The following is a 27,379-nucleotide window of genomic DNA, read 5'->3' as shown; positions in this document are numbered from 1 at the left end:
ATAACTCTCATAATTACCTTTTAAACTAACCCCTATTTAGTGAGACTTTAGTTTCTCTTCTGTCTTTTCAAAAGATGTTAAATTAATGAGCATTAAAGGAAGTATATCTTTCACCTTTCGCATGTATTTTCATCAAAGCATAAGCTTGTCACTTCTAAATATACACATCTAAATATCAGCAAACACCACTGAACTATTAAAGGCTTTTTTATTTATTTCAGGAATACTTGTGTGACTGGAGCTGAGAGGAATTGGAAACAACGCTTGAACTCTGGATTCTGGTAAGCGTTTTGTTTTTTCATTTTTCTTGTTTCTTATTTCATCAAAAAATACCTCAGAAAGATTTCTTCAATAGGTTGAGAAGAACTGGGTTCATTATATATGTCTTTGAGGATAGGCAAGTTTCTAACAGAGCATTTTTTTGAAAAACTTGTTTTGCTTCACACAACTCGTCAGAGAATCGATGCGTTAGAAGAATTCCTAGCACTAAACCGTCTGACATGCGCACTGGTAACTTTCCATAAACATTACTCTAACGCACGCAGCAGTGTCAAGAAAAGCCACTACTTCAAACATTTTCTTCAGTGAAGTGCACCACTTGTGAGGCCGCACACGCACTCCACCATGCTCTGTAGTCTTCTAGTTATTGCGGCCACTGTCTTGAGGGATCGCCACTGCCATAATAGTCTCTATGATGATTGTCTTGAGTTCTTTTACAGACTGATTACTCTGAATCACTTCCAGGATTTGAGGAGAGAAACCCGGAACTGCGCTACAGTTCCTGACATGCACCACATATTATGGCAGCTGACAATTTCATGCTGATTGGGGATTTTAATCGATATGCAGAACTGTCCTCAGATCCCGATACCACTCGCTTTCTTTCAGACCTAGAATCCTTATACCTACATAAAAAAGTAGTAGGCCCCACCCATATAGTAGGGTAGACATTAGGGGCCAGATGTAGCAATATTGCAAATTGCGAGTTGCAATTTGTGAGTCCGAGCGACTCGCAAATTGCAACTCGCAATTTGCAATGCAGAACGGTGTCTCAGACACCGTCTGCGACTCGCTATGGGGTCGCAAAGACCCACCTCATTAATATTAATGAGGTGGGTCGCAAATTGCGGCCCCATAGCGACTATGGGCACTCACAGATATGGAGGCCTGGTGTAGTCAGCAGACCTCCATTGCCGTGACTGCTTCTAAATAAAGCAGTTTTTTTTTTTCAAGTGTAGCCCGTTTTCCTTAAAGGAAAACGAGCTGCACTTAAAAAAAAAAAAAAAAACTTTTGTTTCGGTATTTTTTCAGGGCAGGTAGTGGTCCCTTGGACCACTACCTGCCCTGAAAAAATATTTTGTGGTCCATTCACAAAGGGGAAGGGGTCCTATGGGGACCCCTTCCAATTTGCAAGTGGGTTAACATCCACTTCAAGTGGATGGTAACTGCGACTCCTTTTGCGACCGCATACGTGGTCGCAAATGGAATTGCATACCACTGCGAGTCGCAAATAGGAAGGGAACACCCCTTCCTATTTGCGAGTCGGAAATGCATTTTGCGAGTCGGTCCCGACTCGCAAAATGCATTTCTGCATAGGAAACTCCGATTTACGACTCGCAAACGGCAATTTTTGCCGCTTGAGAGTCGCAAATTGTTTCCTACATCTGGCCCCACATCTTTTATTTATTAACTCCCCCAAGTAGATTCATCAGCCCGCTTGTCTGGACAGACCATTTTTCTGTTAATTTTCATTTTAATGTGGGAAAGCCCTCTGGCTTTCAGATAAAAGTACTGAGGCTGATTAGGCCATGGGGAAAAGTGGTGTTTTCCTCATTTACATCTCACTCCCCCCCCCAATTCCCTAAATGGCCGACATTAATGCGCAGACATTAATATAGTGCTGCTAGTATTTGAGGGAGCTTTTATTCAGGCATTTGATATGGTTGCACCTCCTAAACTTAGCAACCTAAATCAATGATAGCTTTTTCACCTTGGTTTTCAGACTCCCTAAAAGAGGAAAAAACTGCATGTAGGAAGCTGTAATACAAATGGAGGGTGTTAGACCTGGCATCCTTGTTATGGTCTCCCCTGTCTTTTTTGCCTCTGCTTCCTATGTTTTAACTGTGTGCTGGACTTTGTTTTGCTGTTCCTGGGCAAGGCAGGATTTTGTTAACAACAGAGACTTTCCTTTGAAGTTTGCCGACTTCAAAGGCAGAAAAGGGTATAAGTATTGGAACCAAAACCCTAGATTTTTAGATTACTTCTGGATGCCAAGGAGAAGGGCTGAAGAGCTGGAAGAGGAGTACTGCCCCTTTGCTGTGACTGTGGTTTGCTGGGTTGTCCTGCAGTTGCTGCTTCTGCCTGAAAGGGGACAAAGACTGGGTTTTGTGCTATATTCCTGCTTGTGAAGATTCTCCAAGTGCTTGGACTGAGCTTACCTCCTGTTTTGAATTCTCATGGTCATCAAAGACTTCCAGCACCTGGACTCTCTGCTGAGACTCCTGCGCTGCCAAGTGGTGCCCTATCCAGTCCCTGGGCCCTTGCGCGGTGAAGATGGCAGAAGAAGGACTGAAATCCACTCACAGACCACCGTGTGGGGAAAATTTAGACGCATCACCTGCAATGCGGCTGAAAAATGACGTGCCACCCGCTTCGCTGCTAAAATCGATGCTCCACCTGGATCGCGGCTGGGAGATTGATACATCGCAGCTGGAGAAACGACACAACACCCAGTTGCAGCTGCTGATAATAATGCAAACCCCATGCAGCATGATTTTCCAACACCATGTGATCAGATTTCTCACACATCATCGCTGGGCATCAAAAATTAACACAAGCCTGCGTAAATCCGAGGTGCTTGTCTGGAAATCAACGCATCACTCTCTTGCAGGAGAGAAAAATGATGCATCGCCTAACCGACCAAGGAAGAAACGATGCACTGCCTCACTTGCGAGTTAGGAAGTGACGCTACTTCTATGTATGCTCGCCCGTGCAGCTTTATTATGACGCAAACCAGGTACTATGTGTAGCAACAACGTTTCCACTGTTTTCTAATGATTGGGATGCTTATTCTTTTGAACATTCATATTTTGACTTATGTATGTTGGATTTGTGTCTTTTTGGTCCTGTTTGATTTCGATAAATATTGCCTGTTTTCCTAAACTGGTGTGGTGTTAACTTTGTAGGGTTTTCATTGTATTACTGTGTGTGTTGCTACAAATACTTTACACATTGCCTTTGAGATAATCCTGACTGCTTGTGCCAGGCTACCAAGGGGGTGAGCAGTGGTTGTCTTAGGAGTGTAACTCCCGTTCCTTGATTAGAGTGAGGGTCCCTGCTTGGACAAAGTGCAAACCGACTGCCAACCAAAGAGCCCATTTCTAACAGAGGGCCACAAAAACCTCTAGTGATAGATTGATTTATCAAACAGAATCTAGCACAACAACATTAAAAAAGCAAGGAAACTTGTGTTGCAGAAAGAATTATGAATACAGGAAAATCGGCAAAAGAACTACATAAGACTGTGAAGGAATTCACTAATCCCTAGCTTGTGCCTCCGCTGTTTTAGCTTCACGGGCTCTACGAAATGATCTTGTAAAATATTTTGAAGAAAAAAGGTAAAATTTATGACAATGGGAAGAATGGGTTCCATCTACCCCCCTCTTGAATTACCTGTCCTGTTCTCCTGGAAGATTTAACCGGGTCAGCCTGGAACAAGTGGATGTCCTTATTAATAGGATTAAATCTGGATCAACAGAGGATCCTGCCCCATCTTAAATCAAGGCAACCCTAGCTCCAGTACCCCTTCCTTCCATCACTGACTAGTTAAATTTTTCCCTGAACATGGAAACTTTTCTTTTAAAATGGAAGACAGCACAAGTTAGACCCGCTTTATAAAGCCTATGGAAGATCTCTTAGAGATGGAAACTACAGACTAATATCACTGCTTCCTTCCTTCGGCAAAGTTATGGAAACCTTAGTTAATACACAACTCACATCTTTTTTGGAAAGTCATTCTCTGCTAGCCCCTCCCAGCCAGATTCATATAGCACGGAGATGACACTAGGGAAAATTCTAGATATGATTAGAATTTCTTTGGATGAAGGGCATTCAGCTATGCTGGTATTATTAGATCTGTCTGCAGCATTCAACACCATCTCACACAAGGGGCTGATGAGTTTGGGGGACAGTTTACACCTTCCACCGAACTTCCTACGGGGAGGTTGCCACCATACTGGCTAATTCCTGGCCAGCCCCATTAAGAGTTTCCTGCTAGGTCAGAGGGCGGAAACCTGAGTTTGCTTCCACTGGTCTAGTGGGAAACAGCCTACAGCATTGTCTCTGGCTCATAATAGAGCCAGTGGCAATGTTGTAGGATGCAGGGTGCACCAGTATCCTCGTAAAGCAGACAGTGAACTTTGCGAGGGTGCTGGCCAGGGGGACCCCTGCACTGCCTATGCCAAGTGCACCCGTTCTCTGCTACCACCGCCATGAAATGGCTGGTGGTCAACGAGGTTGTAATACCCAGGCAGCACTGCTTGCAGCACTGCCCTGGAGGATTAGGACCGCTATCTACCACTAGAGCTGGCGGTCCCGCCGCGGCCCGACCGCCATAGTTTGAATATGGTGCTCAGACTGCCGCATAGTCCCATCTAGTGCCCACCAGACTCATAATGGGGGCCTAAATGCCAAACCCAAAGAACAATAAACAATACTACAAAAAAGACAAATAATTAACACTTAAACTATGTTTCAAGTTTTCAAGTTAAACTTGAAACTTAAAATAACAATCAGACTAATAAAACATTTTTCTAAATCCAATTGAATAGTTTATACAATATTAAACAAAACAATAATAAATACTTAAATTGTATTCATTACATTTAAAAAAACTGTATTCTTTCCTGCAATATTATGTCCCACCATATTCTGGACATCACAATATGTTTGTAATGATCTTAAACACCAAGAATATGTTTTAAATGATGTGAGGGTGATCACCCCAGTGATAGCTCTGCCACACTCAAGGCGAGGATGGATGCAGTTGCAGCTGTAGAAGCACAGGACTTGGTGACAGATATTTAGTAAGTTGGTGTCCGTGCACTCGTGAGCCCTCTGTGGCAACCCAGACCTTGGAAGGGAAGGTGAAGGTATCTCAGTGGGTTGTATCTGATATCCATGTTAAGAGTCAGACCCTGGTTAGGGGTATAACCAAATAACTCAGAGTTCAAGATAAAATGCGAGCAATCCACAATTTTGATGAATTCCAAAAGTGAAGAAAATCAGTCTGATATAAACATCATTTTGTGGAAAGTTGAAGTACCTTTCCCACTGAAATATAATGTTTTAATTGAAAAGGCAAAATGCAGAAGACAAGAGGAAAGTGTGACGTAAGAAGAGAAAACAGGGGTGTACAGGACAGGGGTAAGGTAGAGGGCTAGTCAGGGCTTTGGAAAAAAGGGAATGAAGCATTGATGTGGATTCACCAAAATGCCTGGGGCAGCAGAAGTGACTTCACGTGCCCGGTGACCTGTGATGACATCATAAGAAGTGACATCAAATCACATCACATCACCCCGGGAAGCCTTACAGCAACTAATGTGACATGACCTTTGATCATGATTACATCATAGGTAGGGGTGGGCGTAACTCATGCAATTAACTCTAGTGTAATTATGCAAAATTGCAGTGAAATTATGCTAGATTACTCAGAATTATGTGGGTAGCTCAATCCCAGCATTTAGTAATATTTTCTTAGCGTAAAATGCACCTAACGATGCACTTTACGTGAGGAAAATAGACCTAACTGCAACAGAATAGAAACATCAGCAGCTGCTTGCACTTGCTAAGTTTGTTTTTGTATGTCCGTGGTGGGATTTTTTGTGACAAATAAAATTACTCATGATTATGCTAACAGGCATGATCGCATAATTTTGGATAATTTTGTGTAGAAAAACCTCATTAAGGCCTCATTAGTAAGAGTCAACCTTCAAACTTGTGGGGAGAAGCTTATTACAATCTTCCCACTCGACTGACCGGTGGGAACATTGCATTACACGTTCCTGCCCGGCTGACCAGTGCTACGATATTGGTCAGGCCTTTTCCCCTCCCATGCCACGTCTTTTTTGGCTATTTGGGGCAGTTCGTTCTTGGGCCCTCATAACTTTTTGTCCACATATGCGACAGACGCCAAATTTGCATCTTTTTTTTCAAACATCCTACGAACTCTAAAGGTAACCAGAGTTTGTGGGTTCCCCTGGAGGACAGCAATAAATTAGACAAAATACAGCTAAAAATTTGTTTAAAAAAAAAGAAAATGGTAAAAAAGGGCAGCAGAAGAAAGCTTGAGTTTTTTCCCTGAAAATGGCATTGTAGGAAAGGACCCTCTTTCTTGGCATGGTTACCCTCTTTTTCAGCATGATGTCAGTGTGCTTGACTGTGTTCACTGGGATTCTGCTAACCGGGACCCCAGTGATTACACTCTCCCTCCCAAAACTCTGTATTTCATCCACAATTACCACACTGGTGCCCCCTTATACGTCCCTAGTATATGGTACATAGGTACCCACAGGGCACTGGGGCTTCAGGGGATCCTATGGGCTGCAGCATATATTTTGCCACCCATAGGGAGCCCATGCAAAGGCTTCTGCAGGACTGCCATTGAAGCCTGCGTGAAAAGGTGCAAGCACCCTTTCACTGCCATTTTTCACCACACCAGGCCACTTATACGTCACCCCTATGGTAGGCCTTCTAGCCCAGAGGGCAGGGTGCAAAGAACCTCTGTGTGAGGGCACCTCTGCACTAACAGACGCCCCCACAAACTCTAGGCCCCTTTTCCCAAACTACATGCGTGTGGGGACACCATTTTGAGTGTGTACTTAACATAGGTCACTACCTATGTCCAGCTACATAATGGTAAGTCCGAACATAGGCATGTTTGGTATCAAACATGTTGGAATCATACCCCAAGGCTTTTGCAAGCATTGGTTGTATGATTCCATGCATTCTAGGGGCGCCTTAGAGGACGCCCAGTTTTGCCATTACAGCCTGCTGAGGGTTTCTAGGCAGCCCAAGCTGCTGCCACCTCCCAGACAGGTTTCTGCCCTCCTGTTGCTTGAGAAGCTGAAGAAGGCAGAACAAAGGATTCCCTTTGGAAGGGGGGTGTTACACCCTCTCCCTTTGGAAATAGGTGTTACAGGCTTGGGAGGGGTAGCCTCCCCAAGCCACTGGAAATGCTTTAAAGGGCACATTTGCTGCCCCCTTGCATAAACCAGTCTACACCGGTTCAGGGACACCAAGTCCATGTCCGGCACGAAACTGGACAACGGAAAGCTCCCCTGCCATCACTACCCCAGGGGTGGTGCTCAGAGCTCCTTCAGCGGGTCCCTGGGTTTTGCCATCTTGGATTCAAGGTTGGCAGGGAACTCTAGGAGCGTCTAAGTGGCCAGTGCCAGCAGGTGACGTCAGAGCCTGCTCTTGATAGGTGGCCACCCAGCTAGCTGACCAATCCCCCTTTCAGGGCTATTTAGAATCTCTCCTATGGGTGGTACCTCAGACTCAGATTGCAAGACTTCAGCAGGAATCCTCTGCAGCCTCCACTTCGACTTCTGACCAAAGAAACTGCATCTGGACTCTTCAGGGCCCTACAAGATGCAACAAAGAAGCAAGGCACCTTCTGCAACATTGTATCTCTGGCTCCTTCCAGCAACTGCAACATTTCCCTTGTCGAGCATCCGCTGAGTCTTTAACTTGCATCAGAAGAAATAAGTAATCTTCCTTGGAGTGAAGGAGTCACTCCCCTGCTTCTGCAGGCACCAACTGTGACAACGACCGGCTGCGTGGATCCCCTCTCCTTTTGAGCTGCGTGGATTCTGCATCACATGTGGTGGACTGAAGCGGTCCCAATGGTCCTCTCTTCCAATTATCCAACCCTGGTTTTCAGGTAAGACCTTGCCTCCCCACGCATGACAGTACCCATTTGCACTGCGTCCTTTGCAGCTGCCAAGGCTTGTTGGCATCCTTCCTCCAAGATTTGCATGCATCTTGAAGCTCCACCCCACCAGCACTCTATCCTGCGACGCACAGCTCCCTGAGTGTCTCTCCGGTGGTGTGGGAGCCTTTCCCGGAGTGCTGTGTGGGCCTGCAACTTTCGTGTCCCCATCCTGTGGGACTCCTATGGGTGCTGCCTGGCCTTCTGTGGGCTTTCTTTGTCACTGAGGGACCCTCTGACTGCTCTTCCTGGGAGTCCACATGGTCCTTCCTGGACCCCGGCAGCGCCATTTTCTGCTAACTGCGAGCTTTGCGTGTGAGAAGGCTTGTTAGCGGACTCCAATGACGCAAACCCAACTGCAATCCCCCATCTGGCGTGGGACATCACCCGCACCCTCTAAGAACCCGACTTCCTGTTCTTGGGTACAGTGCTGACTTTTCTTCTTCACCAGTGGTTCATCTTTTGCACCTTCATCCGGGTTGGTAGGGTCTCCTTTTTCCACAGGTCTTCTTGTCCAGGAATCCACTGTTGGTGTCTTGAAGTCTCTTCTGAGTTTTGCAATATTCTTCTTTACTTCTCTGTGTGTGCTCTGGGAACTTACTGTGATTTAATCCTGTTTTCCTGGTCGCTGGGTTGGGTTGTGGTACTTACCTTTGGGCTTTCTTAGTACTCCCTGCTCCCGTCTGCACACTACACTTGCGTAGGTGGGGGACTGACTTTCGCATTCCACTTCCTTAGTATATGGTTTGTGCTCCCCCTAGGACCATTTCTAACTATTTTGATTTTCACTAATTGCACTGTTTTCTAACTGTTGTCATGCCTATTTCTGCATGCTAGTGTGTATAATTTGTATATTACTTACCTCCTAAGGGGATGCAGTCTCTATGATATTTTTGGTATTTGTGTCACCAAAATAAAGTACCTTTATTTTTGTAACACTGATTGTTTTCTTTCCCAGTGTGTAAGTTCTAAGTGTGACTACAGTGGTATTGCATGAGCTTTGAATGTCTCCAACAGAAGCCTTGGCTGCTCATCCACAGCTACCTCTAGAGAGCCTGACTTCTAGACACTGACTACACTGCAATAATAAGGGATACCTGGACCTGGTATAAGGTGTAAGTACCATAGGTACCCACCACACATCAGGCCAGCCTCCTACAGGCATCAACAAAGGATTTTTCAACACAATTTTGGCATTTTACTGGGACATACCCCATTTGTACTATTTTTTGTGCTTTCAGCCTCCTTCCAGCTAGTGACAGAAATGGATGTGAAACCAATGCTGGACCCGGACAGCTAGGATTTCTGAAAAGTAGACAAAATTCTGAATTCAGCAAGAGGTCATTTGCGTAGATCCTTCAAGGTTTTCCTACAGAAAGAAACAGCTAAAATAAAAAATATTGAAATTGAGGTGAAAAAAATGGCAATTACTGTCCACGTTTTCTTCTATAACTTTTTCCAGCTATGGCAGATTTTTGAAAACAATATACCATTATGACTTGTAGGTTCATCAAGAACCCTAGGTACCAGGAGCCAATAAAGGAGGTGCACCTTGCAATGGGTTTTCATTGTATACCGGGTATACAGCAATTCATTTGGTTGAGTATAATGAGTGAAAAATAGGTATAAAGGAAACCTTTGTATTTCCAAAATGGGCACAAGATAAGGTGTTGAGAAGCAGTGTTTTTTTGCACATCTCTAAATTCCGGGGTCCCCATACTAGCATGCGGATTACAGGGCATTTCTCAAATAGACGTCTTTTTTACACACTGTCTTATATTTGGAAAGAAAAAATGCAGAGAAAGACAAGGGGCAATAACACTTGTTCTTCTATTCTGTGTTCCCCCAAGACTCCCGATGGTACCTCACTTGTGTGGGTAGGCCTAGTGTCCGGGATAGGAACCGCAACATGGACACATCACATTTTTACATTAAAATCAGACGTGCTTTTTGGAAATTGCCTAGCTGTGGATTTTGGCCTCTACCTCAGCCGAAACCTAGGGAAACCTAGCAAACCTGTGCATTTTTTTAAACTAGACACCAAGGGGAGTCCAGGATGGGTTGATTTGTAGGGCTCTCACCAAGTTCTGTTACCCTGAATCCTTTGTAAACATCACAATATGGCCAAAAAAAAGAAAAAATATATTTTTCCTCACATTTCGATGATAGAAAGTTCTGAAATCTGAGAGGACCCACAAATGTCCTTCCACCCAGCATTTTCCCAAGTATCCCGATAAAAATGGTACCTCACTTGTGTGGGTAGGCCTAGTTCCCACGACAGGAAATGCCCCAAAACACACCGTGAACACATCACATTTTCCCAAAGAAAACTCACATGTTTTTTCCAGAGTGTCTAGCTGTGGATTTTAAAAACCATTCATACAGATTCCCCCTCTTAAGGTGGGATCACTTGTCCCCATTGATGTGAAGGCCAAGCCCATACTGACAGAGCAACATAGAAAGGGAGCAGACACTACATTTTACTGGTAGGACATAGCAGTAGCAGGTACTCTTTCAGCAAATATTGGCTGAAAAGAGTGCCATATATTCTATTAGGTGAACATAACTTGGTGGCACACAGAACACCATCTGTAGATGGAGTACACTAAAGGGCTGTGTGTAGGGAATTAGGATCTAATAGAGGCTGAGGCGGGAGGTATAATATGCCCTTCATTATTCATTAAGTGTGAGCCTCTAATGTTGGGCAGCTTGAACATTCACTACTGTTTAAGTATGTTCACCATTATGAACACATTTAGCACCTGAGTTAAAGTCACAAGTGTGACTGATATCCTGCCCACCATATTATGATTCCATTATATCTTATGGAAAAGGAGTAACCCATCAGCCAAACTCTAAATCAGGCACTAAGGGGGTCATTATGAACACGGCGGTAAACACCACAGTGGTCATGCTGGCGGTCTTTCCAAAGACCGCCAGCCCCCTTGAGACACCACCGGACGCATTTCGAACATTCTGCTGGGCTGGCGGGCGGAAACAGAATGCAGGGCCGGGACATTGCCTAATGCTCCACATGGAGCCGTCCTCAATGCCTCAGTGCGGCGGGTCAGCAGCACCTGATGCGCAGATCACTGCCAAGTGCATGGGCAGTGCAGGGGCCAGTGGGGGGACCCCAGAGCACCCCTTCCACCAGCCTTTCCCTGGCAGGGGGACCCACCAGGGAAATGCTGGGGGAAACAGGGTACATTATCCAGTGGGCAGCGCTGCTTGCAGTGCTGCCCTGACAGATTATGTATTCCGCCATCGTCAGGCTGCCTGTTGCCGGTAGCCTGGCGGTGGCGGAGGGCCGCTGTGTTAATTATATGGCGGTTCAGACCGCCATGCCGGTGATGTTTTTTTCTGCCGCTGCCGGCATGGTGGCTGGAGAGGTTTGTAGTGGATGGAGACTGTAACTGGGGTAGTTTCCAACATTCAGGGTGCGAGTTCTTAAAGGATAGTTAAAGAGATGCGTTAATGAGCAAAGGCTAGACACACATAGATTAAACATTAAATTTCTATTTAGTACACACACAAATTGATACATATCATTCAGGTACCTTTAGGGCGTCCTTATCTGCAAAGTAGGTGGTCCCTCCGTTGCATATTGGTAGCCAGATGTCATAATATTGTGCAGCCACATGGCTCAGTGGCAGGTAACTGATCAAAATCTCACTTTCTCGCAAGCCGGCGTATTTGCAAAACGTTCTCACACCCCAGGTGATCTACAAGCACAAAGCAAAGGAGAAAGACAAATTGAGTAAGTGATTTCACAGTAAACTTGAAGAATCACACAAATATTCTGCTGGGGTGATAAGAGCTAGCTAGGCATTTCATCAGCAAGCAGTTGCTTGGAATGGCAAGAAGATTTCACTTCCACAGATCACTTTCTCTCTCCCTCTTCATTTCTCTGTATCTCTCCCTGTCTCCCTATCTCTCTACATCTCTCCCTCTCTCCCTTGCTGTCATGGCATCACAGGCACAGGAAACCAAGAAAGAAGACAAAGAAACAGAAACAAAAAAACAATTGGATGAAACCAAAGTAATGGTACAGCAGGAGGATGAAGATAATCAATTGTATGCCCCTCCGTATGGTGTACAGGCATGTTCCCCTGCCCTGAGTGCTTGACTGCTTGTATCTGGTGTCCTAACCGATTTTTGGTCCTGGCGTATTTTCTAATGTAGGCGTGTCCCTGACTGAAGTATGTCCTGGAATTGTATGCATTGGTGGCAGGGTACCTTGCTTTGAGAATCCAGAACCTAACCGGACTCTTTTATCTGTTTCTCAGGAGTGGACGCCTACTGGCCCACTCCAGCAAATTCCACTTCTATGCACTTATTTAGTCTCACACATTAACGTCATGAGTGCATATATTGTGTGTTTATATATGAACCATGCATGGTACATGTATGTTTTGTAAATGAGTCATAGTAATAAGGACTGCTGTGCCACCAAGGCATGTGTGTGCCAAACAGTCAGTTTTCTATTTACGAGAGAACATCCCCAGAGGTCTGAATCTCTTGCGGGTGGAGATGTTCGCATCTCTCTGAAGCACGTAGAAACCTGCCTTCCTACTGAGAAAGGGAAAAGGACTGCCACCCATGCAGTATGAAAGACTTCAAGAGTGATCTTTTGGAGCCAAGCATCAGAGGGCTCTCAGTCGTTCTGTACTGGTTCATGGCAGGAGACAGAACTCCATGACTGCAGTTGCCGATATGCAGTCCAGGCTTGACTCTGCATGTCTGCAACTGCCACGTTTGATTACCCTGTGTGTGACTGCATTTTCCCAAATTGTGATCAGCCTGTATGTGGCCACAACGCCCTGCTGCTTTCAACCCCTGTGGATCTGAGTCTGCCAAAGACTGTTGCCAGCTCATGAAGGGCTATATCCACCAGTGTGACTAGCTCAAGTAGGGCCGGAACCACCGTAGTTGTGCCTGGCCCATGTCAGGCTAGTGCAAGCAAAGTAATGACCAGCCAGAGGAGGGTTGTATCTACTGAAGTGTTGCCAAACGTCTCTGAGGACGTGATGGCCCATTTGTGGGCCCAGCATGGAGAACTGAGACAACTAATGTTGGTCTGATTGGGACTGGGCTTCGCTAGGTCTGCTATCTCGTGCTACCAACAAGACGGAGCGAGCACACTGCTGTGTGTGGCACCAATGCATGAGGTATGAGAGGAGAAGATCTGCTGGCCATCATGCTGCTACTCAGCCTGGAGTGATGCCATGCTCCATGGCCCCGTAAGCAAGGGAAACCTGTGAGGACTTCATACACTCAAGAAAGGGTAAGAGGGTAAGAGAATAAAGTAAGATGTATCCATCTATTCCTTGGGGGTGACTTAAATATACCTGAGCTATATTGCCACTACTGATATGTAGAAAGCGGCTACTCTGGAGAGAACTGGGGAGAGAGCATGGACAGGGTGGGAGGGGGTAGGAGAGGAGTGAGAAGAGGTGCAGTACTGACCTAAATAGCAAGTTTTCTGTGACAGGTAGTTGTACTATTTCATTCAAGTGTGGCATTAAGTGTTTTTTAATTGTAATAATAAACTCTTGTCTAGAAATTCTCTTTTTTCATTAGTGACTGAACATTAAGCTTTGCATTTGAGTAGCCCTGCTCTAGCTCCCTATGAAACCTGTGACTGCTCACCATTGCTACCACTGAGAGTTAGGTACGGAAATGGTTGTACTTGCCGCAATCTCAGAGTCATTGATTTTGACGTCAACCCTGCGGCTGAGGCCCAGTAGCCCCTGCTTGCGCCCTAGTCTCCCAAACAATCAAAGCATGTTATTCTGGGTACCACCTATGGAACCCTTATGTGAAACACTGATTCCCCCATGAACCTTTACACATTATCACCTCATTCAGGTTAGATCCCAGTTATGATTCCTCAGTTTCTATTCTTCACTCCTACCCTTTACTCAAGACCCTCAGGAGTTTAGACAACGGAGGGCAATCCTTCACAAGGCCTAACAGCATCACTCTCACCCAGATACCTTCCTTCACAAACACATATAACAGATAAACACAAGCAATTGACCTCCACTGAATTTACTGGTAGTGATGTCACTGTCAATTCACATTTCATGCATCCTGGTCCCAAGAGGGTGAAAGACACACACACCCATTGAAGGCCTTCAAAGGTATCTCACAGCTTTGGGCGTCTGTAGTTCTTAGTCCTGCTCTCCTACGCGCCCCTATGTCTGACTCACTCCAAAGCTAACTTGACACACTTCATGAGGGGTCAGTAAAGCCTTTATTCTCTTCTTGGTACAATGAAGATGTTTTGTGAACAGTCCTGTTCATTTGCCCTCCAAAGGATTGATGTAAGTATTTATTTTGAGTCTTGATGTAGTGTGTCAAGGTGCTAGTCATATGGTTTCAAGGTGCTTTCCTGAAAGCCATAGTGCAACAAAGCATATGATTAATACAATGAATGTTAAAACCGTTACGGTAATGTATGTCAGAGATTTATTTCCTCTTTTATTTCACGTTTTACTTAATCTTGCATTTCACAAGAGTGTTAGGTATTTCATCATGATGTGTTCCTGTATTTTTTCGTGCATTTTAGAAGTCCTGCATAGTGCGTACTTTGAGTTGTGCCAGGTGTTGATGAGGGGATTTGATTGAGAGCTCTGGGACTGAGGCTGAAGAACACTGATGTCAAAATATTTACAAAAGTACAAGAAATAAAGGCCCTGAATCTAACTCTGGCGGGCGGCGGAGGCCGCCCGCCAGAGTTCGCCCCTCCAGAATACCGCACCGCGGTCGTAAGACCGCTGCGGTGATTCTGGGTTTTCCACTGGGCTGGCGGGCGACCGCCAAAAGGCCGCCCGCCAGCCCAGTGGAAAACAACCTTCCCACGAGGACGCCGGCTCAGAATTGAGCCGGCGGAGTGGGAAGGTGCGACGGGTGCAGTGGCACCCGTCGCGAATTTCAGTGTCTGCAAAGCAGACACTGAAATTCTTTGTGGGGCCCTCTTACGGGGGCCCCTGCAGTGCCCATGCCATTGGCCCATAGGAACAGGATGGCGGTATGGGGTGTCAGAATCCCCATGGCGGCGCATCGAGCTGCGCCGCCATGGAGGATTCTTTAGGGCAGCGGAAAACCGGCGGGAGACCACCGGTTTTCCACTTCTGACCGCGGCAAAACCGCCGCGGTCAGAATGCCCTGCGGGGCACCGCCAGCTTGTTGGCGGTGCTCCCGCCAACCCTGGCCGGGGTCAGAATGACCCCCAAAGTGTTCAAATGTGAGTGAATGCAGTGTATGTTTGGGGTGGTGAAGTGAGGGAGATGCAACAAAGTGCATTCAGGGGAGAGTGAAAAGAGGGTGCTGAAGAGGACAGAGATGAGGTTGATGATGTGCAAATGGTTGAGATGTGCAGAAAAAAGGGCATACATGCCTAACATAAAGTACACATAACTGAAGGCCATGTTCCTTCCACAGGTTTCAATAATATTTGATTCACAGTCTCACGTTTTCAGAATTAAAACACTTGCAGTGTTATTTATTTATAACAAATCATTGGTGTTACTCATTTATCTTAAACAGCTAACAATCATTGACAAAACCAATAAGACAGTCAAATTGTCGGTGTATATCATTTGGTGTGTTATATATCTGGATGCAATAAAAGCTCAGAGAGAAACTAAAATATGGATTGTGGTACACTATGGGAATCACAGATATGTATTTTACATGTTTCCTTTGAGGGAGCCCCCAATTTTTTCAGCCCATAAAAAATGACTGTATGTGCTCACACCGAACAAACCAAGATACAACAAGCATATAACACATGAACACTTAACAAGGTCTGCAAACCGATTTGGGGACAAACATAACCCCACACTAATTCTTCCAACCACCTCCATGGTCTGTGAGACCCTAATGGCCCCCTAAGCTTGACAGCAAGTACTGAGCTGCTGGACATGTGAACAGTGGAAGAAGTGTACCCTGTTTCACTACCCACGTCCTTTTCCAGATTTACAGTGCCCCTTCATAACTTCTCCCATTCTCCTGAAAATCAGAACGCTTCATGAACAACCACCCACTAATACTTCCTTGCTTTCATCCACTTCCCTACAAAAACCACATTTTGAAACTCACGCCTCAGATCCCAAGTCGACCATTGACCAACTTCACCCAGTTACAACCTACTTGCTCACTTTATTTGGTCCCTTGAATTTAGAAAGAACACGGCTATTGCCTCCTGGTTGGACCTTCTCCCAATCAGCCATACTTATTCTGTGATTGATTTGCTCTTTTTCCTGACACCTCCCACTTTCATGCAACTTCAAATCTCGTATCCAAGAGGGGGTTCATTTTGCTCCCGGGGACCTGCCTCTCATCACTGTAAAATATGGCTTCCCCGTGCTGGGATTCACAGTTGTGAGTGAGCCCAAAACATATCATTTACTACTCCTGTAAATTCAATAAAGAGATTCCCAACCTTTCCATGGTTCCATTTATTGGTCTGTTGATCCTTTCCACTTGACCATTTCCTTGTGGGTTGTATAAGGAGATGTATACATGATTGATGCTAATGCTCTGCATGAAATTACAGATCTCTCTCAATGTTAATTGATTACCATTGTCAGTAACTAAATAAGAAGGAATACCTTCCAAGTGAGATCTCTCACAAATGCTCCGATTAAGGATAGTGTAGATACAGTTCTCATAATAACACCTCAATCTACTTAGTCTTAGCATCCACTTTACATCAACAGCTACATATATTTCTTGTTCAAGCAGATATGAAAAGAGTCTACTAAAATCCAAGCAGATATGTTCCCAGAAGTGTTTGGCAGCACAATTTTGCTGATCACCATCTAATGTTCCCCAAATCAACCTTTAAGTGTTTTTCTGCCTATCTACACACTTCTCGCTCCAACAACCATCTCTTTACGTGGCCATCCATCTTAGGCCACCAAAATCTCTCCTTACACCTTTTATAATGCCCACTCCTAAGTATCCTTCATGAACCAAAGCTATTATTGTGACTCCTACCCCAAATGGGGTACAAATCTGTCACCTCTCATTACCACCCTATCATCACACAATGACATTTCCTCAGTAACTTTAAAATAAGGTTGGGAACCAACAGGAAGCACACTCTCCCTCCTTAATCTTCCCCTCATGAGTTTAACCACAGGTTGCAGGATATTGTCTTCATTCACAGCCACAATCCAGTCCTTCTTGTGTGTGATGTTTGTAACCATTCTGTGCTATCATTCTCACTTGCCACTACTTCTTCAGTCTCAAGGTCACTCACTTCCCCTGCAATATCTGGCAACTGAGACAAACAGACAGCAAACTGGTTCTTCCATTATGGAACATTATTGTTTTTTTCACTTTCACCAACAACAACTGTAAAGCTTCAGTTTTGTGGGCCAAGCCCTATACAAACCTGGAATAATATTCCACTAGCTCCATGAAAGATCGAAGTTTATCTTTATCATCTGGTATCACCAATGTGACTTACAAGATCTATCCATTACCTTACTTCTGCTCCATATATGAGACATCCCAAGTATACCACTAAGAATCCACATTTACCCTGTGAAGGGTAATGTTATAATACTTCCAAATCACCTGGTAGTTCTTCAGTAACGTTTAATAATGCACCATCAGCTTTTCAGTCAAGGAACCTCTCTCACATCCAGTTCTAAACAGAATCACTATGAGAGTTCAACTGACAGGAACATTCCATTAGAATGGGATGGGGAGGGGGACAGGAAAATGGATGAGGGAAAGTAGTAAGATAATATACACAATGGTTTGACCCAAAGGTCAAGTAATTACAACAGGTAAACCCAGAGCTGAACATTTTACCAAAAACCTGCTGTGGCATATCGTTATGTGTTGCAACAGAGTTTCCATAAAGTAAAGGTATCATCCTGAAAAAAGATAACATTCTTAGTGACCACCGGGACATTCGATGTACGACTTTGGAAACACTTGTTGGTGGTGGTGATCCAAATGTCAGCTTAGTTAATTGATGCACATTCTCAGTGGTAGTAAATGAAGTCAGTGCTTTGGAATCCTGTTGAAGTTTTATCTGGTGGTAAGCAGTTCACAGGCCGAGTGTCGAGAAACACCTACCATCACACAACATCAACATCATATTTTTGTTTATTAGGGGCTCAAAAGGCGTCTGTGATGATTTTCTGATTACTGATGTGAAGGTCCACACAGAACCTCAAGGAACTGTCTGATTTTTTTGTTGATAGTCAATGGGGTCCCAGAGGTGGGTGTTTTGCTTTAATGAATCATCCCAGAGCCAATAGTGTGGGCGGCCTTTCCACTAGATTCTTAAGGAAAATGTTCTGACACAAACATTGGAATTCCATTACATGGTGAACATTCCTCTGAAAACATTGTCAACAGTGTTGCTCAGTTCTTTCTACAATGTCTCTCTGGCAGTGCTCTCCTGAGGAAGCTTCAATGGGATAGGCAAGGAATACACAGAAGGCATGTGGGGATTCTGCTTTCAGCTCACCGAATGGAGTTTGGTGGGATCTGCCACAGCCTTGGCTATGTCCACGGTGGACGCCAGACAAATACGATTATGTGATTCGGTATTAGACTACAGTACTATTAACAGGAGGATGATGCTCTGGGCTGCTTGACTCAAAACAAGTGATTTTCTATGCTGGATCTAAGGAGAGATTTTCTGTTACCAAATACCATTCATTTCACTTCTTTCCCCTGCTCAAGTCCTCTCACATGAAAATGGTTTGAAATGTAGAAACCATTCCAGTTTTTTTTTTAACGAGTGGTGAACCATACATGTTTTAATTACAACTGCCTCTTTATATGTGAAGTGCTCTGTCTGTTCCATTTAGTAAAAGGATTTCTTTACTTAATATCTCAATCCTTTTTGATGGGTCATAGTTCGAGGATCTGAACGGCTATTTTGTTGAATTGGAAATAATACTAAATGTGAGAGGGCCCACTCCGTCCAGTGATTTCCATTCACCTTGGCTAACTTTAGAATGTTATATTAGCTTGACAAGGACAAATAATTCTGCATTGATACTCACATTGTCATGACTCAGCATCACACCCTTAGGTGTGCCAGTTGTCCCTGAGGTGTAGATCAGAGTGCAGCACTGATTAACATGCTGGGAAGTGATGATGTCATCAAGTTCCGAATCTGGAATGTCTGATCCCAGCTGCATAAACTCTGTCCACTGCAGTCAGAAAGTAAGAGTCAAAACATCAGAAAATATCACCCCACAAGTCAATAATGCCAATGAGGCTGCAACAGATGCAGGAAAGCTATAAACAGGATCTTTAGAGAGTCACAAAAAGGAGTTCAAATAATGAACTTGTGAGATGTGCATGTGAGTTGTCAGAAGGTAGAACAAAGTAGAAGATAATCACTGGAATAAAAACAAAATACATAGTGAGACATCAGAGAATACATACAAGGAAACACTGAATGCAGGACCACTGACCAGAGACTACTTTAAGAAGAAACAAAGAGACAAACTAAATACTCAGTAGGAATCGTGACTGTGCGGTCTCATTCTGCATTTAGCAGGGTATCACCCCAGTCATTGTTATGTACGAGGCCCAGCACCTGGTCTGGTTTTAAGCTGGAAGCATCAGTTCAACTGACATTTAGTGAGAGTCCGTTCTAAGGTGGCCACCAAACACAAACATCATTCCAAGATGGCCACCAAATATGAAACCCATTTCGGCATGACCATCCATTTCCTGTTCTGGGTCTTTTCCATTCAATTTCAGTGGGTCCTGTTCTGGGATAAGCCTCTTCCTGTCAGGTGATTCCTGTTTTGGGGCCAGTCCGTTTCTGTCAGATAGTTAACATTCAGTCAGTATATAATGGGCTTCTGGTCAGCATACCGGTGCATCACAACTCCTCTCGCCTCTTCCTGCTGTTGGTGTCCTTAGCGCTACATTAGTACTTTTCCAGTCGTGGGGCTATATCATAGAAATGCCCTGGGTCGCATCCGGCATTTGCACCCACTTTGGTACCACAGAAAGGGCCGCATATGCTTGCCTGGCCATTTCTGTAATACAGATAGCGCTTGCACACATATAGTACCAGCGCTATCATTGGAGTCCGTTCCCTCATGTGCATGGACCCATGCAAATGAGGGAATCACTTTGCCTCTGCGCCCACATCATATTACTGAAGGTGCACTGAAAGTGCGTCAGAAAAAGGTGGTGCATCTACAATGTGTCTTTTAAAGGTAGACATCTGGGTGGGGTCCGATGGAACCCCCAGGCAGCCCCTTGCAGGCGGGTGCAGTCACTCACTGCACCCGCCTGCAAGGGAAGCTCTAATCCCCCTTAAAAGTGCAGGTGGTTGCTGCCTGGACATTGAAACACAGAGTGGCTTTTAAACAGCTGCTGCGTATTTCTCTTAAATGCGCTGCCCAAAGGCAGCACAAATTCGCGGCTATCCTGGGGGACAATATTATACCCCACACTCTCCTTGTTTGCGTCAGGGGCACCTTTCAAAAGGTCCACCAGGTGCAAACAAAGAGATTGCATTGTATTCTGTAATACGCCCAGGCCTTTCCTAGATCCAAAACTGCAGCTTTGATCTGTTTCCTTACGGTGATATGAGGCACTGCATTTCAGAGACCATTCACTCTGTAACCTGTGATGCACTGAGGACAGACAGCCTGGCACTGGGAGAGGTTACCCTTTCCCCTGAGCCTCAGGGCCGCCAGTCATTGCTGCCAAGTGCTGTGAGTAAAGCTGCCTTAGGTGTATTTGACTCACTTTGTGCACACCACTGAAATGTCTGTTAGGTGCAATTTATTCTGGTTATGCCGTAGGGTGAGCTGAATTTGCATTCTTGGATCAAGAGTGGTGTCAGAGAAGTGAGGCGGTAGAGCTTCAAGGCGGTTGGAGCTTATGTTGAGAGTAGGAGGAGCTGCAGAGGAAGTGTTTGAGGATCTGCTCAGGAGACCCACCAGGTATGGCCTGCCATGCGTATTCCCTGGGATGGATAAGTAGCAGATCCTATCCAGGTGAGAAAGTAAATTCAGTTTTTAATGTTCCTAAATGCTTGCACATATGCAATGTATATGTAAATGCCCATGCATTAATATGTGCCTTTTCAGTTTATTAATCAGTTGCTATTTCACTTTTGAACCTGCTTGAAGCTCACTAAAGTCCTAGTTTACTGCACATCTACACACATTTTTAACAAGTTCTCATTGTGTTCTTTCATGTTGTGCACTGCACATTTTAGGTGAACCTTTCAGGTACGCAAAGCCCAGCGAAGTGAGGATTTCAAGTACTAGTAGTCCGCTCTGGCTGGCAATCCCTGTTTCTGTTCTGTCAAGGTCTTCTTGAGGTCTTCCCACAGGAAGAGCCTGTCAGCTGCTCATCAGTGCCTATTGTGAGGTTTCAATTGTATCACATTGTATCAGTTCCTTGGTGCTAAGTTGCACTTGGCATATATTTGATTGATATTTGATTTATTGCTTCCATTCACTTGCAATGGAATAAAATTGTTTAAATGTAACAACAAAGTCTATGGGTTTTAGCATTACCCTCACCAGATGGTCGAGGGTGAAGCGCTGATCCACTGAACAGGCAATTACCTTGTTGAATGCTTGTTCTCTATTTTTGAATTAGATAAATGTGTGCTATTGCTGTGTTTTCTTTTACAGAACCTGGTGCATTGTGTGTAGGGAAATATCTTCGCTGGATGAGCACATCTTGTACTAGACTTCACTCTAGATGACAACCGCAGGCCCGAGAGGTCTGGGAGAGATTTCTGTAGGGGACCTGAGGTGGATCACGCAACGCGGCCGAACACTGCAATCACCTTAGACCACATCTAGATAAAGTGTAACTGCATTTAGCGTATTTTGCTTGTTTGCTTGCTTTGCAAGTATTGGTCTGAATTGTCTCTGCAGCTTCCCTGAAAGATGTGTTTGTTGCAGGAACAAGCCTCCTAGTAATGGATCAAACAGAAGTGTACAAAGGATCTTGGGGGACATGTAGTTATACCAACATTTCTACTCCCCAACCTTGCACACTTGTATCATGGAGCTGCCCATATCAGTAAGGATGGCATAATCCATGCTGCTGCAACCCACTGATGTGTGCCCTTCTTTGCTTCTTGGCCCAAAATCATTGCAAATCCTGTGTCAGCTGCTAGTCCCATAATTCTGGGAATGAGATCAAGACCACCCCTGCAGCCCACCCTCCCAGCTGGAGCCTGTACGTTCACCTTCAAAGTTCCAGCTGAAAACAAAACAAGATGGTTATGGGACACCCTGTGATTTTACCATCAAACCTACCATCTCAGCTGTCACTTTGGACAATTGAATGATGATGCAGTCCTACAATACTGCAGAAAGCTTATAGTCCGTCTTTTCAGTTTCTTTTCTCATGACCAATCTGCCTTACATGTAGGTCTAACTGTAGTCTGCCATTTCCTCCCGTCGGGTAACTGAATCTAGAGCCAAGCACATCAAAAGACTGCTCTTCAAGTGGTTAAGCGTCATGGGGACATATTTACAAGCCCTTTGTTTCTCCTTGCGCCAAATCAGCGTCATTGTTTGTGATGCTAATGTGGTGTTAGGTAGGCATTTCCAACATTCCATATTTACCAAATAGTGCAATGCTTGCATTGCGCCACTTTGTAACCCCTTGTGCCGCATTATGCCTCCGACAGCCATAATGTATGCATGGGGGGTATTCCAGCGTTAGGATGCCCAAGAAAATGGTGCAGTGAAATTTCACTTGTTGCATCATTTTTAACACCTGCTCAGAGCTAACGTTACTTGTATTTAATATGCTATTATTTGTTATACGGATTTTGCCTGCTGGAGATAAAAGGAGCCGTAAGAAACCACATTCACTTGTATATGTGCCTTAATGCTTGCAAATGTAGAAGAGAAAATGTATATGCCATACATGCCTTAAGGTGTGCTGTCACATTTTATTGATCTATTGCTATTAGGTTTTTGTAGCTGATTGAAGGCAACTAAAGCCTTCTCTTTAATACATATTTACACACATTATAAGAGAGGTCCTGCTTGCTTTTTCGTGTTGTACACTGCACATGTTAGCTGAACCCTTTCAGTGAGCGAAGCCTTGTTCTGAGGTTTGAATCGAGGGGTTCAGTAGGTAGTAGAGCGGGCTCTTGCTGGTGATATGTACCTGTTCCGTCAACGTCAATCAATCAATCAATCAAGGATTTATAAAGCACTGCAAATCACCCATGGGGTCTCAGGGCTCTTCCCGCATTCTTCCACGGCACGTGCTCTTTGCTGCCTGTCTGCAGCTCCCGATAGCATCATGTGCTCCTGTTTCCTTTCACTTGCACCAACATGTATGGATTTTAGCATCACCTGCACCAACTGTTCCAGGGCAAAGCACGGTTGAACATGCAACTACCTTGCTTATTGTGAGTGCTTTCTTGCTATTTTTGGAAACACAACGGCTCCCTGAAATGTGCCCCATTGGCCACTTGCATCAGTGTTCTCTTCAGCAGATCAATCAGTCACCACAAATTCAGTTTCAAAACATTACTCAGTTACCAAACCCAACTGACGTGGTAACGGGGGCCTGGATTTATCAACCGTTTGCAGCGAAACGTAGCAAGTCACCTTGCTGCGTTGCGTGAAAGGGTATGAATGTGCCATATTTAACATTACACATCACATTCCTGTATTTACCTCGCGCTGGTGCTCTTTTGGCTACCTACGGCAATGCAGGTGTTCACAGCTGCTAACCCCTACCTTTAACTGGGCACCACCTCTAATCTTCTTTATTGTAATGTTTATGGGACCAGGAGCTGCTTAAAGTTAACCTTTCCTGCTTCTAGTGGTCTCTGTTGTTAACCTTCCCTAAGATTGCATGCAACATTAAAATAATCTAACAAAAGTCCCCTGCCCATCAACCTCTAGGCAGTTCCTTCTGTCAAGGCTGGGTTTGTACCTAACTTAAAGGTAAGCCGGTGAATGACATCTGGAGAGGGTTTAATCTGGGCAGTCAGAAAGTTGTGCATGTGATATGAATCTACACAGGTTTACATTCACACAGGCATTTTATTTTTCTATATGAATGTCAAGGCATTGTTTAATTTGTGTTGGGTTGGAAGGCCTGGGCAATCGGAACACACAGCAGTCTGTAATAGAATCACGTAATTGACTCACAGCCATAAACCTATTTCTCACGGTACTGGGGTATGTTATGTCATATTGAAGTGTATAGCACACTAATCACCTGAGAGGGAATCAAGGCGATTAGATGGGTGTGTAGGTTTTGGGTTCCTATTGTGCTTATATAAACAGCCACGTCTTCATCTTCTTGTGGTACTCAAGAAGTGAGGAGGAGCCTCTGATGTGTTGAGGGAGGTCATTCCATGTCTTGGGTGAGATGTAGGAGAATGAGTGACCTCCGGTTTTGCTTTTGCGTATGCGGGAAATGCATGCGAGTGAGAGTAAGGCAGAGTGTATGCGTCTGGTGGGTGAAAGTGTATGCGGCTGTTCAGGTATTATGGTCTGCTGTTATTAGGGCTTAGTATGTGTGCATATGAAGTTTGAATTGGCTGAACTTGGGAATGGGGCTTCATGAGGAGGGTGTTGATTTCTACAAGTTTCCATTCACCCGGGAAAGTGGCAGACGTGAAGGTGGTGTTGATGGTGTGGGTCAGGGTGGTGTTGATTGGTGATGCTCCCAGGTTGTAGATGAGGTCGGGCATGGGTCTGTTGGGGCTCCTAGGTGGATGGTCTGCATGATTGCTGCTGTGTCCTTTCTGGTTATCATCTAGGGAGCTTACAGGGGCACTTCAAGCATCACCCCTGAATTCTTTCAGTATTGATTTATTGTTTTTTAGAATGGGAATAGAGACCAATATTTAGGAATTAAACTACATAAAGCCACACAACAAAAACAGCGAACTATTAATACCCCTTGAATTTTCCGTGTTTTTGCTGCCCAATGACCTGTTAAGCATTGTGTTCATGGACTCATCAATTGTGCATTATCTGCTGGTTTGTTGGTGATCTAATTTACCTACCACCCATTATGGTTGTGAATCTACAGTTTTTTTGTATTTGTTTTAGTCATTGCTAGTTCTCATGTGTAGTTTCCCACTCATTCTTTCCCATTTCATTCCCTGCTTTGTCTTTGGCCTTGAGTTCCTATGCTGACGCCTTTATCTTACATGTATATGTTGCCTGTGTCTGCAGCTGATCATGTTTCTTGCAGCACACCTTGTGATATCCTTGTTTTCCAACTACTACCAAAACCTCAAGCCTACATACACATTTATGAAGGTGAGATGGTTTTCAAACTCTGATCATTGACACTTAGGTAGTCCAGAGAGTGAGGAACCCATTCTAAGTGCATTATAGGAAAGGGGGCATTTTATCCTGGCCTGCTATGCATTTTTGGCAGCTATATCTGGAGTCCGATGTGAAGGTACTAGACAGTGTAAGTTCTTTATTGCAGGCCTGTTTATCCTGAGATTTACTCTCAACTGATTATCTAGAAAATCCCAGTGGCCACTTTGACTTCAATGCCTATCTGGTTAAACACTCTCTCTGTCTCGAGGGGTCATTCCCCCTCCTAGTGGGGGATTATATTCAGTGGCAAGTTGACCATAAGGAGGTGCTGCTGCGCTCATAGAAACCCTTCCATTTGATGGCATCTAGGATGTTCCACATCCCTGAGATCAATTCAAAAGTTGTACTCTTTGTTGAGAAGTATGCCTCAAGTCCTTGAATGCTCAAATAAAGGCATGATACCTTGTCAAAATCATCTTCTGGATGTCACAGTTACCAAAGAAATGCCTTAGATGTGATAGATTAAGCTCACTTGTGCATCATATCTGTAGATTTCCCAAGTCGGACACTCTGTCCCCAAAGCGTGCTCCCCCAGCTGGGTAATGCACAAAATGTGTTCAGTGAGACGCCTGCTAAGGGAGTCTCAAAGGTAGTGGCGAGGTCAATGGCACCAAACTTAACTTTTTGGCCATTATATTACTAAACAGCTTGTAATCGTTATTTTAAAGTGAGATAAGGCCTACATCACTCACACATCTTAGGATTTTTGCTTAGTTGCAAAATGAAGGTGACCACTGCCTCCCCCCACGGATGTGGGAGACATACTCCGCTTCCTAATATTTCCTGCTACAAAGGCATTCGACAGAGTAAATTGGTCTTTTTTCAATATCATCTTTAGACTTAATTACATAGGGGAGAAGTTTGGAAGTGTGGTACAAAGAATCTACTCCACTCCCTCGGCTAAAATCCTCATTAACGGGGGCTGCCCCTTGTCCCCCTTGTTTTTCCATCCATATATTGAACCACTGCTGCAGAAGTTAAGGGAGAATGAGAAGATTGTCTTGAGTACGAGATGTGGGGAGAAAAGTTCTCCCTTTATGCGGATGACTTGTATATGCAGCTGACATAAAAGAATCATTACCAGTGGTCTCCTCGCAGAAAATCACCCTCATGGGTGATTTTTCACACTCTATAAATGTTTGATTGATTGACTGAGTAGCAGAAACATTGCTTCGGGACTTTGGGAAGGTATCCAGTTATGCTGTTAACACCTCCAAGACCGAGATGATGGTGTGAAACATGGGGGAGCCGCACTCTGGAGTAAAAAAGGAGATGAGATACCTTGGCAATGAAATCGTTCAGGAAGCGAACACAGTTTCAGAGCTTAACCTTAAAAGTGGTATGAAGGCGGTCCAGGCCCTTTTGGTCAGCTGGTCTCACCTTCCTTTAATAATCTTTGGCAGGGTAGATTAGTTTTGAAGAATGAATGGCCAACGAGGCTTCAGAGTAGCAGCAGCTCTTTTATCTGGGCATCCAAGTGCCCATGCATTTCATGGTAGAAGTTGCAAACGAGACGCGAGAAGGAAGGGTTAGTGCTCCTGGATTTCCAGGTATATGCTTGAGCATTCCAACTGAAAAACTGTAAATGTCTACTAAAAGTAAAGGTAGCAAGTGGCAGCTTGTACGAGGCGATATTGAAAGATGTCAGAAGTGGTATTTCTCACTTTTTATATAAATTCGGATACACAAAAGTTTATAAAAAAGTGAGGTTAAAAGTGCTTCAGGTTATGGCTTATCTATGGGCACAGACTCTAAGAGCTATACAGTTGGCTTACTACAGTAAATACGCACCAATTTGGGTCTTCCCTGGAACGCCAGAATGTTTGATGGATAAGTTAGTGATCCCAATTAGGGAAGGGTTGGAGAGGTGGGGGCAGTTGATACAGGATGGAAATCTAATACTAGATGAAGGTTCTCAATGGGATTTCCGGAGTGACATCTCAGTTTGTAAGATCTGGAAGATTAAGGGGTGGGCCCGCGACCAGAGGCAGGATATAGGGAACTCGACTGAGCTTGAAGAACGGTTTTGGACAGGAAGGGA

General features: G+C 44.6%; 1 protein-coding gene across 4 annotated transcripts in view; it reads right to left on the bottom strand.

Moving 5' to 3' along the window:
- The window catches only part of LOC138251810 (long-chain-fatty-acid--CoA ligase ACSBG2-like), a 152,839-nt gene that overhangs the window by 92,494 nt on the left and 32,966 nt on the right, over positions 1–27,379 (bottom strand). For all 4 annotated transcript variants that reach the window (XM_069205684.1, XM_069205680.1, XM_069205683.1 and 1 more), the window contains 2 exons: positions 19,033–19,182; positions 11,548–11,712 (listed from right to left, as the gene is read on the bottom strand). In XM_069205684.1, the coding sequence (XP_069061785.1) occupies positions 11,548–11,712; positions 19,033–19,182 (315 nt within the window). The remainder of the gene's footprint in view (positions 1–11,547; positions 11,713–19,032; positions 19,183–27,379) is intronic.

This window comes from Pleurodeles waltl, chromosome 1_2 (assembly GCF_031143425.1).
Source record: "Pleurodeles waltl isolate 20211129_DDA chromosome 1_2, aPleWal1.hap1.20221129, whole genome shotgun sequence".
NCBI classification, from domain to species: domain Eukaryota; kingdom Metazoa; phylum Chordata; class Amphibia; order Caudata; family Salamandridae; genus Pleurodeles; species Pleurodeles waltl.
The sequence above is the reverse complement of the archived record's forward strand: the minus strand, read 5'-3'. Positions and strand labels throughout refer to the sequence as shown.